We start from the raw sequence: 17569 nt of genomic DNA, 5'->3' as shown, positions 1-17569 counted from the left end.
GTGCTGTGCCCTACCCACTAGGCCACGCTACCTCCTCCCCCTGTTCCTCTCCAGCCTGCAATGTACTTAATGCTCTTACGGGTGCCGCTCACGTCTTGCGGGTTGACAGAGGCTTCTGCAGGTTCAAAGGCCCCTGTGCGGAGAACGTAGTCGGTGCTTAGAGCCATGGTGTTCACCCAGTGCCCGTGGCCCTGCAGAGTGCGGCAGAGAATTCCCTGAAAGCAAAAAGGCTGCCTGCTTAGAAAGGGACTCACAGGGAGGCAGCAGCAGTGCGAGGATTAGACCACAGGACCTCCCGGCTACACCTTCCATCAGTTATGGACAGGGCCAGGGTCAGACCATGGGACATCCCAGCTCCTGGCCCCATTTCAATCAGCTACAGGCAGCATGAGGGTCAGACCAAGGGACGTTCCAGCTCCCAGCCCCACTTTCAATCAGTTATTGGCAGTGCTGGGGTCAGGCCATGGTATGTCCCAGCCCGACCTTCAATCGGGCACGGGTAGCACCAACTCCTGGCTCTCAGTCCCACCTTCGATCAAGGCTGTGCTGTCTCTCAATGTCATTCCTAACGGACAGGGCCCAAGACGTGAAGTCAAGGGTGGCCAACTCTGCATTCTCCTTGCTGATGGCTCCAGCATACGTTAGCAAGTACCACAACCCACAGGGAAAACACACTCCCCCTCCTGCCAACAAGCAGCGCCAAACCCATTTCTGCCAGGCTGTCATTTATCCAGGGGAGTTCCCGTTTCTAAAGCAGCTCCAAGGATCTCCACCCCACACAACCACCCAATTCCTTTGGCCAAGGAGCAGACAAGATTCCCACTGGAAACAATCATCGCGGTTCCTTATATCCACCAGAGGGGTGTCCTGCCTCTGCCCGGAAAGCGAGCACATGCGGCTAAAGCCAGGAGGCAATGCAAGGCCAGGATGGGCGACGACTTGGTTATTTCCAGCTTTTGGGAACAACAATTAAGGTTTGATGCATCGTTTTATTTGAGCTACCTTCCTGCCCAGGCTCTTGGTGTCAAAGTCCACACACGCCAGGCTGCCACACTTACATCCTGGCCTCTCCAGACCTTGATGGTTCTGTCCTGGGAGGAGGAGAAGAGCAGGCCGTCTCCGCCCCACTTCACGCACGTGACCGACTGCGTGTGCCCGGTGAGGATCTTATCGCACCGGCCCGCAATGGTGTCCCAGATGCGGATGCTGCAGTCCTTGGAGGCGCTGGCCAAGTAGCGGCTCTCGGGATTTCTAGAAGGAAAATTGGAATCCAGTGAAGGCGCAGGACAGCAAATCTGGCCTCCTCTTCCCCTGCATCAACTGGGTGTGCATCAGCTCCGTAGCTGGAGAAGAGTTAAGGGCATCCTTACAGAAAGGCAACTCGCACATTTGACCTCCGCTCTCAAGCTAAGAAGGGGCAGGCTGGTTAACAGCTGGCACCAAGCCTGTAGCATGGTCACTGCACGCGCTAATCAAGGAGAGGACTGGCAGCGCTTGGACCGCAAGGCAGTGGAAATGCTGCTCATCCCTCTCCGCAGGAGTGGAGTGAGGAGCCTGGCTGGCTGGAGACACAGATCCCGAGTTCTCCAGAGCACAGGCAGGATCCTCCACCTCCTCCCCATCCCCCGCTCCTCCTTTTATAACCAGTTTTCGTTAATCCAGTTAAATGTTTCCAAATCGCTGGGATTTCCTACTCAGGAATTCAATTTGCAGGGCTCTGCTCCATGGGGGCTATTTTTAATTTTTATAACCTCTTCCATCATCGTCTACAGCTTCCCCCACCACCCTCCCCGCCTCTCTCTGAGGTGGAGCTTTATCAGATGGAGGGAATAAAGAGCTTGTGTGGTTCATCAGCCTGCAGAAGAAATAAACCAGATGGCGGAGGTGGCTGGGGATGCAGGGGGCATGGGCAGAGCAGTCAGCATGGGCAGGGTGCATGAGGCCCAGACACCATGCGGACTGCAGCTTTCCCCCTTCAAACTCCTGCTGAGGGGTGCTGGGGAAGAGCACATCTGGCTCCTGTTACACTCCAAGGAACCGACAAAGGGAGACACTCGCAGTCTTAGCCATCCCCAGCCACCTTTCCCTAGGGGCCGCTTTCACTGGAGGAATGTGTGTGGGAGAACGGGTGGGCTAGTGATCGGCACACAGGACAGGGAGCCAGGAACACCTGGGTGCTAATCCCAGCTCTAACTACAACTGTCTGTGCAGCTCTGGGTAAGCCACTCCCAGCTCCCCGCGCTCTCCCCCGTGGGAGATTGAGGTAGCTCAGCCTCACCTCCCAGGAACAAGGCTGCACAGTGCTTTGAAAACGTAAAGCAAAGGCGACTGAAACTCACCCAAGCCTTTTATCCATCGCTCTCAAAGCTCTTCAGAAAGGAGAGCTGGCATCACTATCCCCATTATACAGCAGGGGAAATGGAGACATGAGAGCGCCGTGCAAAGCCCAAGGTCCCATCACAGGCTGGTGGCAGAACTGGGACTAGAACTTGGGTCTCCTGGCTCCCAGCCTGGTGCCCAATTCACTGGCTGCTTTTCAGCCTCACTCTGTACACACTTACTCTGCCATCACCAAGGCAGGGGGCAGGCCTCTCCCCACTGGCAAAGCAAGGAGGCTGGCCAGCCAGAAGGTCACTTACATGTGGAGTGGTTCCCAACACAGCCACGTAATCCATTTGGAGTGTCCGGCGAGCACCCTGCCAATCTGATTCCCTGTGTCTGGGTCCCAGAGAAATATCTGTACAACAGAGCAAGCGAGGCAGCTAGATCACAGATACCACCCAACATGCATCCCAGGGAGAGTCAAGCTCGATTTGGAAATGGCAGGTTTGCCCTTCCAGTCCGGATACTCCAGGCCAAGAATGCAAGGATGGACCTTGGCACAGGCAGGGGGAAGAAGAGTGGATTCCTTTCCTAACCTCTGCAGCCACCAGCTGACGCCCTGAGGCAGGAGATTTTGTTCACCCCCATCTTAGCCCACACTGCTGCAAAACCATCAGCCATCAAATTATCCAGCTCTTTTCGCAAACCCGCTCCAGCTGTCGACACCCGGTGCCAGCGGGTTACCGAACGCTTGCTGAGTGCTGGGAGAGCCAGAACGTGCTAAATGGTGGTTATTATCGGACTCCGTGGGCGGGACACACGCTGGCTTTTTGTTGGGTTTTTCTTGCCCTCTGAATAATGCTCCTCCAAGGAGCTGAGGCATTAATCATGTGCTCAGTGAGAACCCAGGGGAGGCCAGGAACTGGAGCAGAACAGCTCACAGGGTTAGTTTAAACCAGAACTGCCTCCCGAGTGGCACTTTACTGCAGATGCTTGTCAATTAGTTAACAAAGAGTTAACAGTATAAATGGGCCATCTCCGGGCTGCCAGCAGGCCAGGCAGCTCTCAGGCTCCTCTGGTCTCATGCCTCTAAACAGATCCCACGGGAAGTCCGTCCCCCTCTTCTTAGCGTGCTTCAATCCCAGCTGACTCAGAGCAGAGGCAAACGAAGGAGGCTGTTGTTTTTGTGACTGGGTTAGGAGTCGTTATTGTTAGCAGCTCCAGCAGTGCCTACAGGTCCCTGCTGAGACGGGAGCCTCATTGCGCTAGGTGCTGTATAAACACACAGCAAGAGACCTGAGAGGGAAAGGAAGGATTATCATCCTCATTTTACAGAAGGGAAACTGAGGCCTGGCGAGATGAAGGGACTTGCTCAAGATCACACAGGGAGGCTGCAGGAGAGCTGGGAACAGAACCCTCAATCCCAGGCCCACTTCTCAACCACACCACCATCCTGCACGGCTACCTGCAGTCAGGCCCAGCTTGCTACACTGAGGAGAGACGCCCCTCCGGGAGGGTGCCCGGCAGGCCCTGCGCCCTGAAGGAGCAGTTTCCAGCAGGGACAGCTCAGCCTGGGGTTCTGAAATAACAAAACCTCTCAGTGGTGGCAACGTCATCTAGACCCAAGTTCAAAAGGCACAAGCACGTCCCAGTGCTGCTCCCCAAGCGAAGAGCTACCTCCCTAGGGCCCGTTCCCAGCAAGCAAGCAGCCTCCCAAACGAGGAGCCAACCCTTTATGGTACAGCACAGGCCGCCCTGTGCTTCTGCTGGGATACAAGCCCCAGATCTAGCCACGGGGTCACCAACGCAGCAAGAGCGGCACGGGACTACGTCAGGTCCGTGGGGAGTGGCCCTGCTTCAATGCCGCTCACCCAGCTCCCGGGCTCGGAGACGGGAGCTTAAGAGCGCTGAACCTGAATACTCCTGGCGATCTGTCTCCTCCAAGGACTTGCCAGGGAGAAGCTGAGCCAGTGACAGACACAGAAAACAAGCCCTGGGGAGCGTTAAGCGGGGAGTTGGCTCTGACACCCCGGCGGGTGCAGGTGAGGATTCGATGCCACTGCTGCCTGCAGGTTTAAACACACGCCCCCACCTTGGAGACCGATGGCATTAGCCTGCAGCAGAGCCCGGCTCAGCATGGCCTAGTGCGTAGGGCACCAGCCTGGGATTCTGGAGACCTGGGTTCTACCCCCAGCTCTGCCGGTGACCTCGAGCAAACCACCGGTCTCTGGGCCTGCTTCCCTTCCCCTTCCTTTGTCCTGCCTACTTTGGGGCAGGTCTGTCTGGGTCTCTCCAGCCTCTAGGGCAGCGAGGCCCTGATCGCAGCCGGGGCCTTTAGGCACTGCTGTCCTTCATAATAAAACCACCACCAGAATCCACAGCAGGACCTAGGTTGAATCAGCAGCTGCACTGGCGAGGGGGTGATACCAGCAAGGCACCCGCCATCAGGCTCCAGAGAGATTCACTGCTCTGCAGGTGCCAGCCAAAGGCACGGTGTCTGCAGCTGGTACTCACCCCCAAGCTAGACCAAGGGAATGTCCAGGAGCTGGTCTCCCAACCACGCAGCATTGAGAGCTGCCTGCAGGGGGCAGCACAGGACACAATGTACCAGCCAACCCGGCCTGCTCAAAGGATCTTTGCAAATCCGTGTCAATGAACCCAGCAGCCTGCAGATCTCCTGGCCGGGGACGTGCCTCCGAGCCCCGTGGGAACGCCTGGGAGAGTAGCTAAAGTGCAGGTGTGTTCCATAGGCCTAGACGCGACGACTATCCCAGGAGCAACCCCGCACCAATCATAACCCAGCCATGCCCAATTTCCCTCGAGGCTGCAGGGATTCCTGCTCTCCACTTCAATGCCCGGGTTTGAACAAAGCCCCAGCCGCGTTACTCCTTCCACGGCTGTCAGAGGAGGAGCAGACCCATTGCCTGGGAGGCCGGTGCTGGCCCAGTCTGGTTTCAGTCCATCGATGAGGGCGCGAGGGCTCCCCCAGAGAGGAAAAGGGCTCTCCACGAGATGTCACCAAGGCAGATCTCCCCCACGGCCCAGGTCTGGCCCCGCACAGAGGAATCCGGCCCCTCGCTGAGCCGAAGCCGACATGTACCTGACTGTTTTTGCACCCTGAGGCGAGCTTCCTGCCATCGGGAGACCAGGCGATGCTGAGGACCCAGTGCCTGTGACCTGCCGACGGGAGAGAGTGCAGGGGTGAGGAGAGCCCCCCATCCTGGAGCTGTCCCTGTCTTCAAGGGGCAGCTGTGGTCCGGAGGTGGGGGTGGGGGGGGGAGAAGGACCAGGACTCCCCTGCACTTGTCCCAGCCAGTCTGACTCCCTGCGCTTTGCTGGCCCACAGTGAGCAGCTGCTCTTCTTGTTGCACCGTGGCCTGGGCACTCGCAGAGCACCTCCAGGGAGGCCTTTCCAAAGGGCAGGAGACAGCCAGGCCCAGGAATCGAGGCCCGGAGACACTCGAGGCAGCTTGCACGCCATCCGTGGTGCTCACTCTGCGATGTGCTCCTCACACCGAGCTGGCACCAAGCCCCAAGCCTCGGAACGCGATCACACGGCACACATGGGGGAACCGAGAGGAGGAGGCAAGTCACTGCAATGAGCCCAGCTCAGTGGATTTCCCCCAAAGGGGGTGGGGGGGCAGTGGCTGGGGCGACCCGGTGAACTCATCAGCGTTACAACAGAGCCATCGATAGTCTCTGGCGCAGGAGCGACTCAGGGAACCCAGGGGCCACACTCTGCAGACCAGAGAGGCTACTGGGAGGGGTGGGCACAGACTCAGAACACCCCATGCGGTCCCCCCTCACCCGCTGCACCCACCTTTGGCAGTGAAGTGTGGCGTCTCCGTGCTGAGGTCCCAGAAACGCACAGTGGTATCACCGGAGCCGCTTGCCAGGTACCTGAGATGGTGAGGAACAGGCTGTCTGGGCTCAGGGCGGCAGGCGGTGCCGAGGCTCCTTCCCGGTCTGTTCTCCCCACCCCACTACCTAGCCTGTCTCCCCATTACCAGGGCGTTATAAACTTCGGCAGCCCTGGTCCCCAACCAGCCCAGCCATTTGGCGCTGCCCTGCCTCCGCACCCAGAATCCGCAGCCCTCCTGCTGCCCCCCCTTACTTTCCGGTGGGGCTGAAGGCTACGGAGATGACAGCCTCAGTGTGCCCCTCCAAAGAGCTGGTGCATCGCGTCACCGCCCGCACTTTGAACACAGCCTGGGGCTGGTAGATGATGTCAAGGACTCTCTCCGTCTCCACCACCTGCCCCGCCAGGGTGTTCTCCAGCGACGTGACGATTTCAGCATCGTGGACATAGAAGGCCAAGGGCAGCGGCTCCTCCTGTATGAAAAGAGGCAGAAGCACTAACCTGGGGCAGATTTAGGCAGGACTGGCTCATACAGCCCTCCTGTTCCCTGTCCCCCTGCCCCGCCACAGGAAAACAGTTTGGGACCCCGTGTGCTTCCCGTTACATCTTCCCCAGCCTGGGAAGGAGTACTAGCTCAGAATTGAGGCAGTGGTTGACAGATCTGCCCTGGGGCAGATGGGAAAGACCCCGACCCAGTCCCTCTCTGTGCCAATCCCTGAGCATCCACGGAGTCCTGGGGTCAGAGTCCCGGGCAGCGCAGGCCCAGGCAGTGCTATGAATGGCGTCTATACAGGAGGACCAGAGCCGTGGGCGTGGCAGCAGAAATCCCACTGCTCATCTCTCACTTTGCCACAATTGTCTGACGTGGCGGTCCTGGCCACCCAGTCTGGATCCTGCTGGGTTAGCACCCCTGGAGCCTTGGCCCAGCAGGAGCGGTTCTAAGCATCCCAACACACTCAGCACTGCCGAGAGAAGCCTCATCCCTCCGTGCAGTCCCACTCCCCAGGTGGGGCTGGGATGAAGCCTGTGGATACCCGCAGTTTGCTGCCCCCCACCATTAGAGCAGTGGGGGGGACACACAGGCTCCTTGGGAAGTACCTTCTGGAGCAGCGCGTTGCAGACCATCTGCAGCTTCTCGGGCGTGATATCGATGGGCACGTCAAAGGGGGACCCCAGGATCTCGCCAGCCTCATCTTTGAACAGGATCAGCAGCCTCTCCACGTCCCCTTGCATCGTGGCAACCTGCAAGCACATTCCTGCATCAGGGGGTGAGCCCCACACCAGGCGCAGCGCGACTATAAATCAAACCCACAGCTGCCAAAGGGAGCTTTGATAGAGATTGGCACCAGCAAAACCCACACACTGCTGAGTATACCACAGCCAGAAAGCTCCCTATGACCGGACGCTCTGCATCTCTACAGGGACTGTCATCAGAGGATCTCTAGATGCTTTCCTGCCATTAGCCCTCACACCTCCTCCCCCTCATTGTCCCCATTTTACAGGTTGGGAAATAGACACAAAAGGCCTGGCGGAGACAGGTACAGAACCCGGGAAGCCTGACACCCAGCCCCATCATCTATCTGTTAACCCAAGATACATTGTTAGCCTGCCCAATTCCACTCCGTGCAGTGCTCCAGAGTCCAGACCCTTCCTCCAGGGGCACCACGTCAGCACCCGCAACCATCCCCATGCATTACTGGGACACGCTGGCTTGGGCTCCTTTGCCCGAGTAACCCCAAAGCTCAGATCATTCGGCCAACGCTTCCCATCTCCCTCCCGCCACAAACTCTTTCCCTGGGGCTGGGGAGGCAGGTTCCAAAAAGCTCGGGGCCTGATTCACTCCCGCAGCTCCTTGCTACCTGCCTAGGTAAATCTCCCAGCCCAGGCTGGGCACCATCTGCTGCAGCGGGGTCTCTCCTACGCTCAGCCGCCCCTTCCTGGCAGCTGGGGGGAGGGGGGTTTAAACACCACCCCACGGTCCGGCTTTACAATGGGAGGGACGCCCTCCTTCAACCCCAGGAGCAGCTAGGACTCCCCCAAGTAAGGAAGGGATGGGGCAGGGCTCCCTCTCTGGGCTGCTCTGGGTTCGTTTGCAGCCACAGGGCTCTCCCGGGGGACCAGCAAGCAGCTCTTGCTAGAAGGGTTTTGGTTAGGGACACCTCCTCTGCCCCCTCCCCCGTCCCCAAGCCCCAGCAAATCCCCACTCACCTGGGCAGCCCCAGCCATGTGTTTACTGCAGCCCTGCCCACGTGGAGAGGAAATGGTGAGCTCATCTCTGTGCGCCGGGGCTGCCGCTCGGCCGGGAAGCTCTGCTTCCACCTGCTGGAGAAGAGAGGCTATAGCAACCGATCCTTGGGCAAAGGGAATTGCAGCTGTGATGTAGACACACATCTGGGTCAAGCTGACATAGGACAAAAAAAAATTCCCGGGGCAGATTTCTGCACGAACAACGTGCGGGTGAGGGAGAGAGAAAATAACCAGCCTTAAAAACCGAGCATCTGGTGGCAAGGTGGCAGGAAAAAGAGAGAACAGAGAAAAGAATGGGAGTATTTTAGTTATTCCACTTGACTGTAAAAGAAAGACACACCAAATGAGGGCACAGGAATCTATCTGGGTTCTGGCAGTGGGGAAGCATCAAATGTTTTTCAGCTTCATGAGTAGTAACTAGTGTGTTTAAAAGGATCCAGTCATGTTAACAGGCATTAAACCACTCCACAAATGGCCTCACCTATGTTCCCAAGATCACCTTAGCTTATTCACGTGTTGTGGTAAAAATGCAATGTACTTTTCTACAGTAACCCTGCTTCTTTGTATTTTGCATCTCTTAGCTGGACAGGGAAAAGAGGTGACTCAGTTTCACTTCGTTCTACAGCTGTCATGGTTTAGACCATCTGCAATGGTTGGGTTACAAACCTTGTCAAAGACTAGGTCACTGTAAACATACAGACCAAAACCTATTTCTTTTGGTAATTTAATGGAAACCTCTCTCTCTCAGACTCTGCCTCCTAGGGTTTGTAGATCTTAGCCATGGCTTTTATGAAACCTATTCTGGGGCCTAGCTCAATTTGGCAGCATCCCTCTGAAAGAGCAGGAGCCTTTAGGTCTCAAATCAGAGATTTATTGTAGTCACGTAGTCTGACCTCCTGCAGAACGCAGGCCAGAGAGCCTGCCCAGAAATTTCTGCATCAAGTCCATAACTTCTGAGAGAGCTAAAGCATCTTTTAGAAAGACCTGCAGTCATGACCCCAGAACGTCCCTCATCCTTCAACAAGTTCCATGCAGGCAGAACCTGATTCCCATGGAGCTCGTTACAGGATCAGGGCCTTAGACGGTACATACAACCCTCTTCCATTATGCGCCATACTGATGGTAATCACTTGTTACTCCTCAGCAAAGACTCAGCAGAGAGCTGCAGAAAATATTGGTACAATCTGATATTCTAGCTCCAGAGCATTTTGACAGATTAAAAAAAGAGGAACCATCCAAATAGTTTGGGAGGAAGCAAAGAGTCCGCTTTGATAAATTAATATCTAGTGCTTCTGTAGCATTTTTCATGTTGATCTCAAAGCACTTCACAAAGGAAATCAGTATCATTCCCTCCCGGCTCACAACAAAAATCAGATCCTTTGTCAAACTCAGAAAAATCCAAATTATTGTCAGACCTTCCCACAGCTATTTCCATCCTCATCCCTGGCCTTTCTTTTCATTGACTTTGTCACTAAGATACTGGTAACATTTTCAAAAGCACTTAAGTGACTTAGGAACCTAAGGCTCATTTTCAAATGTGACATAGCACTTTAAGGCAATGGGATTTAGGCTCCTAAGTGCCCAAATCACAGGCAAGTTTGCAAATTGTAACCACTCAAGATTTCACACTTAATTTCCTCCCCCCTATTTCAGAATTGTAGGACTTCCGACAGTTAAGGGACCGGGCATAATATGAGGGTGCTGGGAGGGCTTCCCCTACACATCTCAACAATGCCCCTCAAGCCTGACCTGTGGCACCTTGCTATTCCAATCCCGGGCTCCCCACTATACCCAGTCCTGCAGCCCCCACCCCCTTGTTATTTCCAGCCCTGGCTCCTTCCCAGCAGAAGAGACTACCATCCTGCTGAATCGTTTCCAAGTTTTGCAAAGCAGAGAGACCAGACCACCACCTGACTTATTTTCACTTCTGAAGGAACAGAACTTAAAGAGGCAAAAGCCAAATGCATGAACACATTCTACTAACCACCTAAGGATGCTAATTACTGTTATTTAGGCACCACAGCTACCCTCAGAAGAGTTACAAACCGGGGTAGAACTTGCTTGGATTTCCATCCCTCTTTCCCGACTTCTTCGAATTAGCCCACATGTTGCATGATACACCACTTTCGGGTGTGTCATGGTCCCTTTTTGATTCTTCTACGTGGCAAGGAGGTGGATTTCCCTAGTGTTTCATATTGTGAGGGCACCTGCTTGCAAGAAGTTGCCAGGTGTGTAAAACTGTTCAGTGATAGCTATCTAGATTCTTAAATGGCCCCTACTATCACAGTATTGGAGCACCTCACAATTTTTACTGTACCTATCCTCATCCCACCTCTGTGAGGTAGGGAAATGCTATTATTCCCATTATACAGACAGGACCTGAGTGACTAAGTGACTTCCCCAAGGTCAAACAAGATGTCTGTGGCAGAGCAGGAACTGAAGACAGATCTCCCACAGGCCAGTCTTGTGCTCTAACCAGTAGGCCATCCTTCTCCTATGCATCCTCTTGAGAACATGGGTTCAATAATGCCTTGATGTAGAGCTTGATTTTAGGCTGTGTTTATCCCCAACTATTAGGCTTGTGTCAAAAGCATCAGCATTTATGGAAAAGGCAAACAGCATTCCAGCTGGAAAGAGGTCATTGGCTCCCACCATGCACCACCCAGACTGCTGCTGTCTCTGCATAGCTAGCTTTGCAACTCTCTGCTTATATGATAGGATCTGAAGAAGCGTCCTCCTGGAGTGTCTCCCCACCCAGACAACACTAGAGCAAGGTACCTGGCTGATACACCTTTCTTCAGTGTGGGCTACAAGTTCTGTGGCAGCTTCATTCAATTTTTTTTTTAAATTGAGGTTCTAAAAAGAATTAAATATGACAACGAACAATGCAATCTGAACCAGAGCCCTGCCATTTATTCTGATGTAAACATCCCATTAATTTTGTATCATGCCCACAGTACCAGTTTTCAATAGGCAGCAGATTTGTGCATACATAACAGTGGGGGAAGGGGAACCTAGGGCTTCCAGCAGCCAGGGAGGCAGTTTGAGATTGTAGGATAAGCACCTTAACTGCTGCTAGTGCTAAAATGAACAGAGAAATAGTTTTCAGAGCAGCAGCCGTGTTAGTCTGTATCCACAAAAAGAAAAGGAGGACTTGTGGCACCTTAGAGATTAACCAATTTATCTGAGCATAAGCTTTCGTGAGCTACAGCTCACTTCATCGGATTTAGATGAAGTGAGCTTTTTAGAGAAATAGCTGACAGCCAAACTAGCATTGTTCCATTTGAGAAACACCCCATTATAACAGGGAGGAGTTCACAGTTCTCAGACACTGCAGCAGTTTACAATTATTCCACAGTGATAAGCATTTCTGCACAGCACAGGTGCTGACGCACATTTCTACAGCAAGGAACAGTCAGGGCTCTGGCATCTATAGTGCCCAGTCCACTGAGGGCTCCAAAGCAGCAGCAGGGTTCAATTTAACCATGTAGGATCCACTTTACAGCCGAAAGATAGTGCTTTCAAAGATGCCTCTCTACCATAGGCATACTTGCTATGAATGAATGCATGCTAGTTAGGTAGATGCCCACCCAACAGGAGAGAGAGAGAGAGAGAGAACAGAAGGGGAATAATAGAGTGAGCTTTGCCATTAAATCCCATTGAGAAAAGGGGCCTCCTTATCACCCCTGAAATCCAGGTGCAGAGGAAGGCAACATTTAAGGAGTTTAGGACACGTGCCTGCGTTCTGCATTTTGTCTACTTTGGTTTTGCGTTATGCCACAAGAAGGCAGTAGCCGTCTCCCACGTCCAACACGTGGTGGAGGAGTGCACAGTTAGAAGACTGGAGGGTGAACTGCAACACTTTGCTACTCTCCATGATGTAACAGTTTGATGGCTGGAAAAAAACCCCAAAAAACTAGATTTGTTTGCATCACAAGTCAAAGATTTTGGGGAGCATTAGTCAGACTAAGAGGCTACAGAAGCCAGCACCCAGGAAGAAAAATTACTCAGTTTAATTTGTTTCATCATAGTTTAGAAGTGGCATTTTCTAAAAGTGCATAACAAAGACAAGGTTCAATATCATATTTTCTAGAGCATCTCCTCGTATCTTATCTTCATTACAGACCCTGATTAAATGAGCAGCCAAACTGATCTGTAGGGAGATTTAATGGACCTGCAGTTCACTGACATTCACCATAAAGAACAAAACGGGCTGGGTGCCGATAACTTTCCCTTCCAGCACAGCCCAAGTGGAATACACCCACAGGAATAGAGGCTCATATTGCAGTCTTAGAAGCCAGTGGATAACAGAAGTTCTGAGTGCTTTATGGAGAGAAAAGAAAGGATTAATGTATGTACACCCTGAATGAGGCAACAGCCACTATTGCTTCCCTAGTAGCTGAGAACAGCCTAATTCTTGAACAGTGCTTAATGTTTGCCAACTGCTGGAGCTAAGTAGCTTAGACAGGAATAGTCATATTACCTATAAGCATTAATTTGACAGACAGTCTAGACAATAGCACTGGACTAAGGGTTAACAGCCCACAGAGCTTTAGCTTTGCTCCTGAAGGCTGGTAGATAAGACTTGATGCCATTTCTGTGTGTAGGTCGGGGCCTTTGCTTCCACGCTATTCTTCCTTGATGTATTTACCTGAACCTGGTGAGTTTACATTTCCTCTGAAGCCGGTAAATGGCTAATATTGGGAGACAGCAGTTTGGATTCAGTGATAAGTCTTGGCTTTCCCAGCAGGAGGAGATTGGATTCTGATGCAGTCAGACATAAAATACGGTGTTAGTGTCTGTCTTCCAATGCCCCACTGTGACTTTGAGGAAGCTTTTTCTCCTTCCCTGCCAACTTCCGTGATCCTGCAGTGGAGTCAAAATCCTGTGCTTGTGACAAGTTGCTATGGATTTAAGTGCAGAAACCCTCAGAAGCTGGGCTGGGAAGGAAAACTTGTTTAAACAAATAACTCCGATGATAAAAACACAAGGCTCCTCACCACTAGTCTTCTACCATCTTAGAACTTAAGCAGAGTAAACTGGTCTTTATTCTGATATACTCTTGTAGACAGCCTAGATAGTCGTAAGTTACTGAAAACTCAGCAACTAATTACTGCTGTGTCCCAAGTAAATATTCTTTGGCATGTTCCATTCACTTGCTGTAACGGTACATAGCTTCTGCAACCTCAGTTTAACTACAAATGTCACGTCATCAGGGACTTCCACTGAAACGTATCAGTAGGATGTGACATGCATCAAAGATACTTTACCACTATAACGGTAAAGTTGTAACTGAGAGTCTGTGAAGTCATACATATGCGAAATCACAACAGACATGGGCATAAGGTGATCACAGACTTGCAGACAAACCTCAAATCACAAAAGCACAAAGGATCAATCGCCTGAGTTTTCTAAGTTGATGCATATGCACGTAGTACAGATTTGTCAGTGTTTGATGGTAGCTGTATTTTTTCTAGCAGTCATGGTTCTACAGAAGCCTTCTTGCTTCAGTCAGAAGCACTACATTACAAGAAGGTAAGAAGAGAGAGACACTTCATAAGCCTGAATTGTTAGGAGCTGTGCTCAATTTTCATATCGTATCCAGAACATTGCAAAGGTTGTTGGCTCCCCACCCTGTACCACTGCATGGATAGTGTGATGTTGAGTGCTATTCCGGGGCAGCTCTATGGGTGTCAGTTCCCCCAGAAAAATCTCACTGTTACAACTTAAGTCTTTCTACTCTTTCAAAAGCTTGTTTTCCAAACCAGTGATTCCCTCAGGAGCATCACAGGTACTTACTCTATGCTTTTCTAAATTGATGCTTCATTTTCTTTTAAGAGACCAAGTTTACCATATTTAAAAACTTCATTTTGCTAAACTTCTATGCATAATTTCCACCAGGAAAAAATTTAAACTAGCCAATATATGGGCATTTCCATTAAGGACACTAAGTCTGGCCCACTATAACTAACCAGCCAAAGAGGCATTTCAGGATTTTTTTTTCCCCCATAAAAGCAAAGAGGAGACCCATGCATAAAAGATATGTAGGAAAAAATCAAATGCCATCAAAACAGAAAATTGACACAATTTTTAATATTTATATATTTTAAATCAAAACAATTAAATATAATATGTTTTAAGTCCATGAATACTTGGGCATGAGAGAAATAAGAGGTGGTACATAGTACCAAAAACCTTATACACAGCCTTTTTGCTTCTTCTTAGACAATACAGTGTGCCGCTATACAGTCAAATATTGCAACAGAATAATATTTGCTAGTCAATCAAGACTTTCTGAACATTGGAGATGATTGAGAATTTTTATAAAGTGATTTTTTGCACAGTCTTGAGAAAACAAAAGCAATCATAAGAAAATAAACCCAAACCAGAAATGCTTCACAATAAAAAATACAGCGATAATATAACGGAGTGACAACTTGAGAGCTTCAGATGCCCTGCAGAATCCCCTCGCTGGTCTGGTGACCAAGAGAGAAGTATGGTAGATGCTGTGGCTTTTTGTTTAAAACAAAGGTGATATAAGTTGCAAATGCTGAAAATAATGAAGGGGAAATAAAGGCAAAATGTCCTAAAACTGAACAATCTTTTTCCTTAAAAACAAACATCTGGGAACAGATATTGTCTCGGTCTGACGACAGCACATAATGGAGAATGGAAGCAACGCATAATGGCAGTTATTTTACACCTGCATGATAGAGAAGTAAGAAAATGGAACAGAGTCCACTGGGCACAGTCCGCTCAGCACAGTGGGCTGGACTCAGAGCCATGAATCAGAAATGGAGGGCTGCACAGGCGAGAGATTGGTTTGTAAATTTTCTGCATACTAGAAGCAAGGAATGCGTGTATGCAAGTGTAACAGCTTGACTAAGGGCAGAAAGAGTTACACTGTCCAGTCTTCACTCCTGGCCATTTTATGCTTCTTTCAAAATGAATGCTGTTATGAAGGAAGTAAAATGTATTTATTTATCTTACAGTTGAATACTCATCTAGTTCAAGTAAGGAAAAATGTAACTGTTATAGCTCTTTCGATCACTGCCAACGTATTCCTCATCTCAGGCTGACCTCTCCAATGGGTAAGGTCAGGGAAGCTGCCCTGTGGCCTTTATAGTTGTGTGTTTAAAAATTACAAGTAGTAGTAGAACTAGAAACTACAACAAAGCCTTTCCCCTCCCCAGTGTGGCCCATGTCCCATTGCAGATATTGTGATTAACAGTCCTTCCAAGATGGGGTAAAGTATTTGTAAAGCAGATCACAGTTTTCCAATGACATGTTCATGAATCGCTTCTTCATCTCTTTAAAACCTTCATTATTGTGAATGCCACGTGCAGTAGAAAAAAAACATTACTTTGTACTTTGTGGAGGAGATATAGGATTGCTCCTTTTCCTCCTCCCTGGTGGATGAGGGAGTATCAGCTGTCTGAAGTAACAGTGCTTTGTTTTCATTGGCTGTGTTAAAGAAGACTCCACCAAAAGGGAAAAAGTTCACTTATCTTCAAAAGCAGAAAACCAGATTTCTTGCTCTGGCATTTCTAAAATCATAGCTGGGAAAGGAAACACAGAATTAAAGTTCATTCTAGACAAGGTGGCTGAAAACTGTACAGATCAACCATCTAGTACAGGGACAGACAGTTGTGGTGTTGGCAAATGTTTGCACAAAGTTGGCTGGAAAGAGTTTTTGATGAGGGAGAAACTTCCAATTACTGTAACTGTACTTGCTTAATTTGAGTTCCAACCATCTGTAGCCACTGATTTTTAAAGGCTCTTGTTTTTAAAATGTTAGTGTGTTCCAGGTGACCTTTTCATCTACTCAGACTGGAATTAGATTGTTTACAGACAAATTTAAAGCAGAGGGACTGTTGAATAAGTCACTCATATCACTGCCTCCAGAAACAAGAAGACAATCACAAACTAGAGGTATAAACCTATGTTTTGAGTAGATATTTAACTCCTTGGTGATGAGGGTACAGAGATGCAGGTAGATTTCATAGGTCACCCTTGGCCTTCAGGAATTTTGACAACCAATACTAAGAGATTAGTGAAGAGGAATACAGCAAGCAATTATATTGTTTCATAATGAAACTGTTGCATTAAAGGTTGTTTCAGAACCTGGAATCTTGTGGGACTGCAGAAAACCAGAAATGCTATTTAAAAAATAATTAAACACTTAAACATAATTCTAAATCAAAGCCAAATCTACCAGGCTTCCCTATTTCTTCATACCATAAATGTAGCACAGTGATAAAGTTGGTGTGACTAATAAGCAACAGCTTTCAAGCTTTTACATGTTTTATTGGTACGTTAGGCAAGTATTTTAGCACTCACCAATTTGAAATAGCAAGTGTGAACTTAACTAAGGCATTCCAGTATCGATCACCCATCGTAACAAGACAACCTCTTTAAGATTGTTTACCAAAGATCCCAAAGGAACAACAATGAACACGAGAGGACTTGTGTAATTGTGCAACTATGGACAGATGCTTTCTATCAAAGGTATCTATAAAGCACCTAATATCTTGGTGTCTCAGCCATGAAACTCTTCCACAAGCAAGCCAGTCATATAGTCTGAAAAGCTGATTTCATGTTCATGAGCACTCTCAAGAAATCTTGCATAGCGTACAGACACACATTCTAGTTATCAAATTCACTAGGAAAAGTGTGCAAAAGCTCCATTCTTCCCAAAGTTCGGCCTAGGTCAGACTGGAAAAGAATAAGATGGTTGAGGCTCCTGTATTTACCTTTGTAACTTTTTCCAAAGGCTGGTCATTTTGTGCCTGCTGCATAACATCATTGACTATCATCTTTGCTATCCTCCAAGCCATCTCTTCTTGGGCCTAAAACAAAGGAAACTGGTTTCTGAGTGTAAGTCGTTTGATATTGTTAATTCTTAGAGTCACAGGTCCAAAAGCGCTCTTACTACAGTCACATTTTAAACCTTGTAAAACAGGAGTACTTCTAAACAGTGCTAATCTACCCATCTCAGTGACAGGCAGAGTCTTATATTTACTTTATGGGGAGCTGATCAGTCCTGAAGAGGGGACACTAGTCCTCAACCTAGATGCAGTGGTCACTTTACAGCATCACTATAGAACAATTATCACCACCTGTGCAAAAATGGAGGTTATC

At 49.8% G+C, this 17569-nt stretch overlaps 1 protein-coding gene across 10 annotated transcripts in view; it reads right to left on the bottom strand.

The window, feature by feature from the left end:
• The window catches only part of LOC102934767 (notchless protein homolog 1), a 64204-nt gene that overhangs the window by 12717 nt on the left and 33918 nt on the right, over positions 1 to 17569 (bottom strand). For 8 of the 10 annotated variants that reach the window (XR_006286242.1, XM_043530843.1, XM_043530846.1 and 5 more), the window contains 9 exons: positions 17182 to 17277; positions 8390 to 8503; positions 7280 to 7423; positions 6437 to 6654; positions 6143 to 6222; positions 5423 to 5499; positions 2640 to 2737; positions 1059 to 1251; positions 80 to 215 (listed from right to left, as the gene is read on the bottom strand). Coding sequence is in view for 9 of the 10 variants with exons in the window: in XM_043530843.1 (XP_043386778.1) it covers positions 80 to 215; positions 1059 to 1251; positions 2640 to 2737; positions 5423 to 5499; positions 6143 to 6222; positions 6437 to 6654; positions 7280 to 7423; positions 8390 to 8503; positions 17182 to 17277 (1156 nt within the window). In the remaining variant the exon portion in view is untranslated. Of the gene's footprint in view, positions 1 to 79; positions 216 to 1058; positions 1252 to 2639; positions 2738 to 5422; positions 5500 to 6142; positions 6223 to 6436; positions 6655 to 7279; positions 7424 to 8040; positions 8063 to 8389; positions 8504 to 14501; positions 15988 to 17181; positions 17278 to 17569 lie in introns of those variants that run through there. The other 2 variants (XM_043530850.1, XM_027820114.3) reach the window with 2 other exon arrangements.

The sequence above is a fragment of the Chelonia mydas genome, chromosome 17 (assembly GCF_015237465.2).
Source record: "Chelonia mydas isolate rCheMyd1 chromosome 17, rCheMyd1.pri.v2, whole genome shotgun sequence".
In the NCBI taxonomy this organism is placed as follows: domain Eukaryota; kingdom Metazoa; phylum Chordata; order Testudines; family Cheloniidae; genus Chelonia; species Chelonia mydas.
Note: the sequence above shows the minus strand (reverse complement) of the source record. Positions and strands in the feature narration are given on the sequence as shown.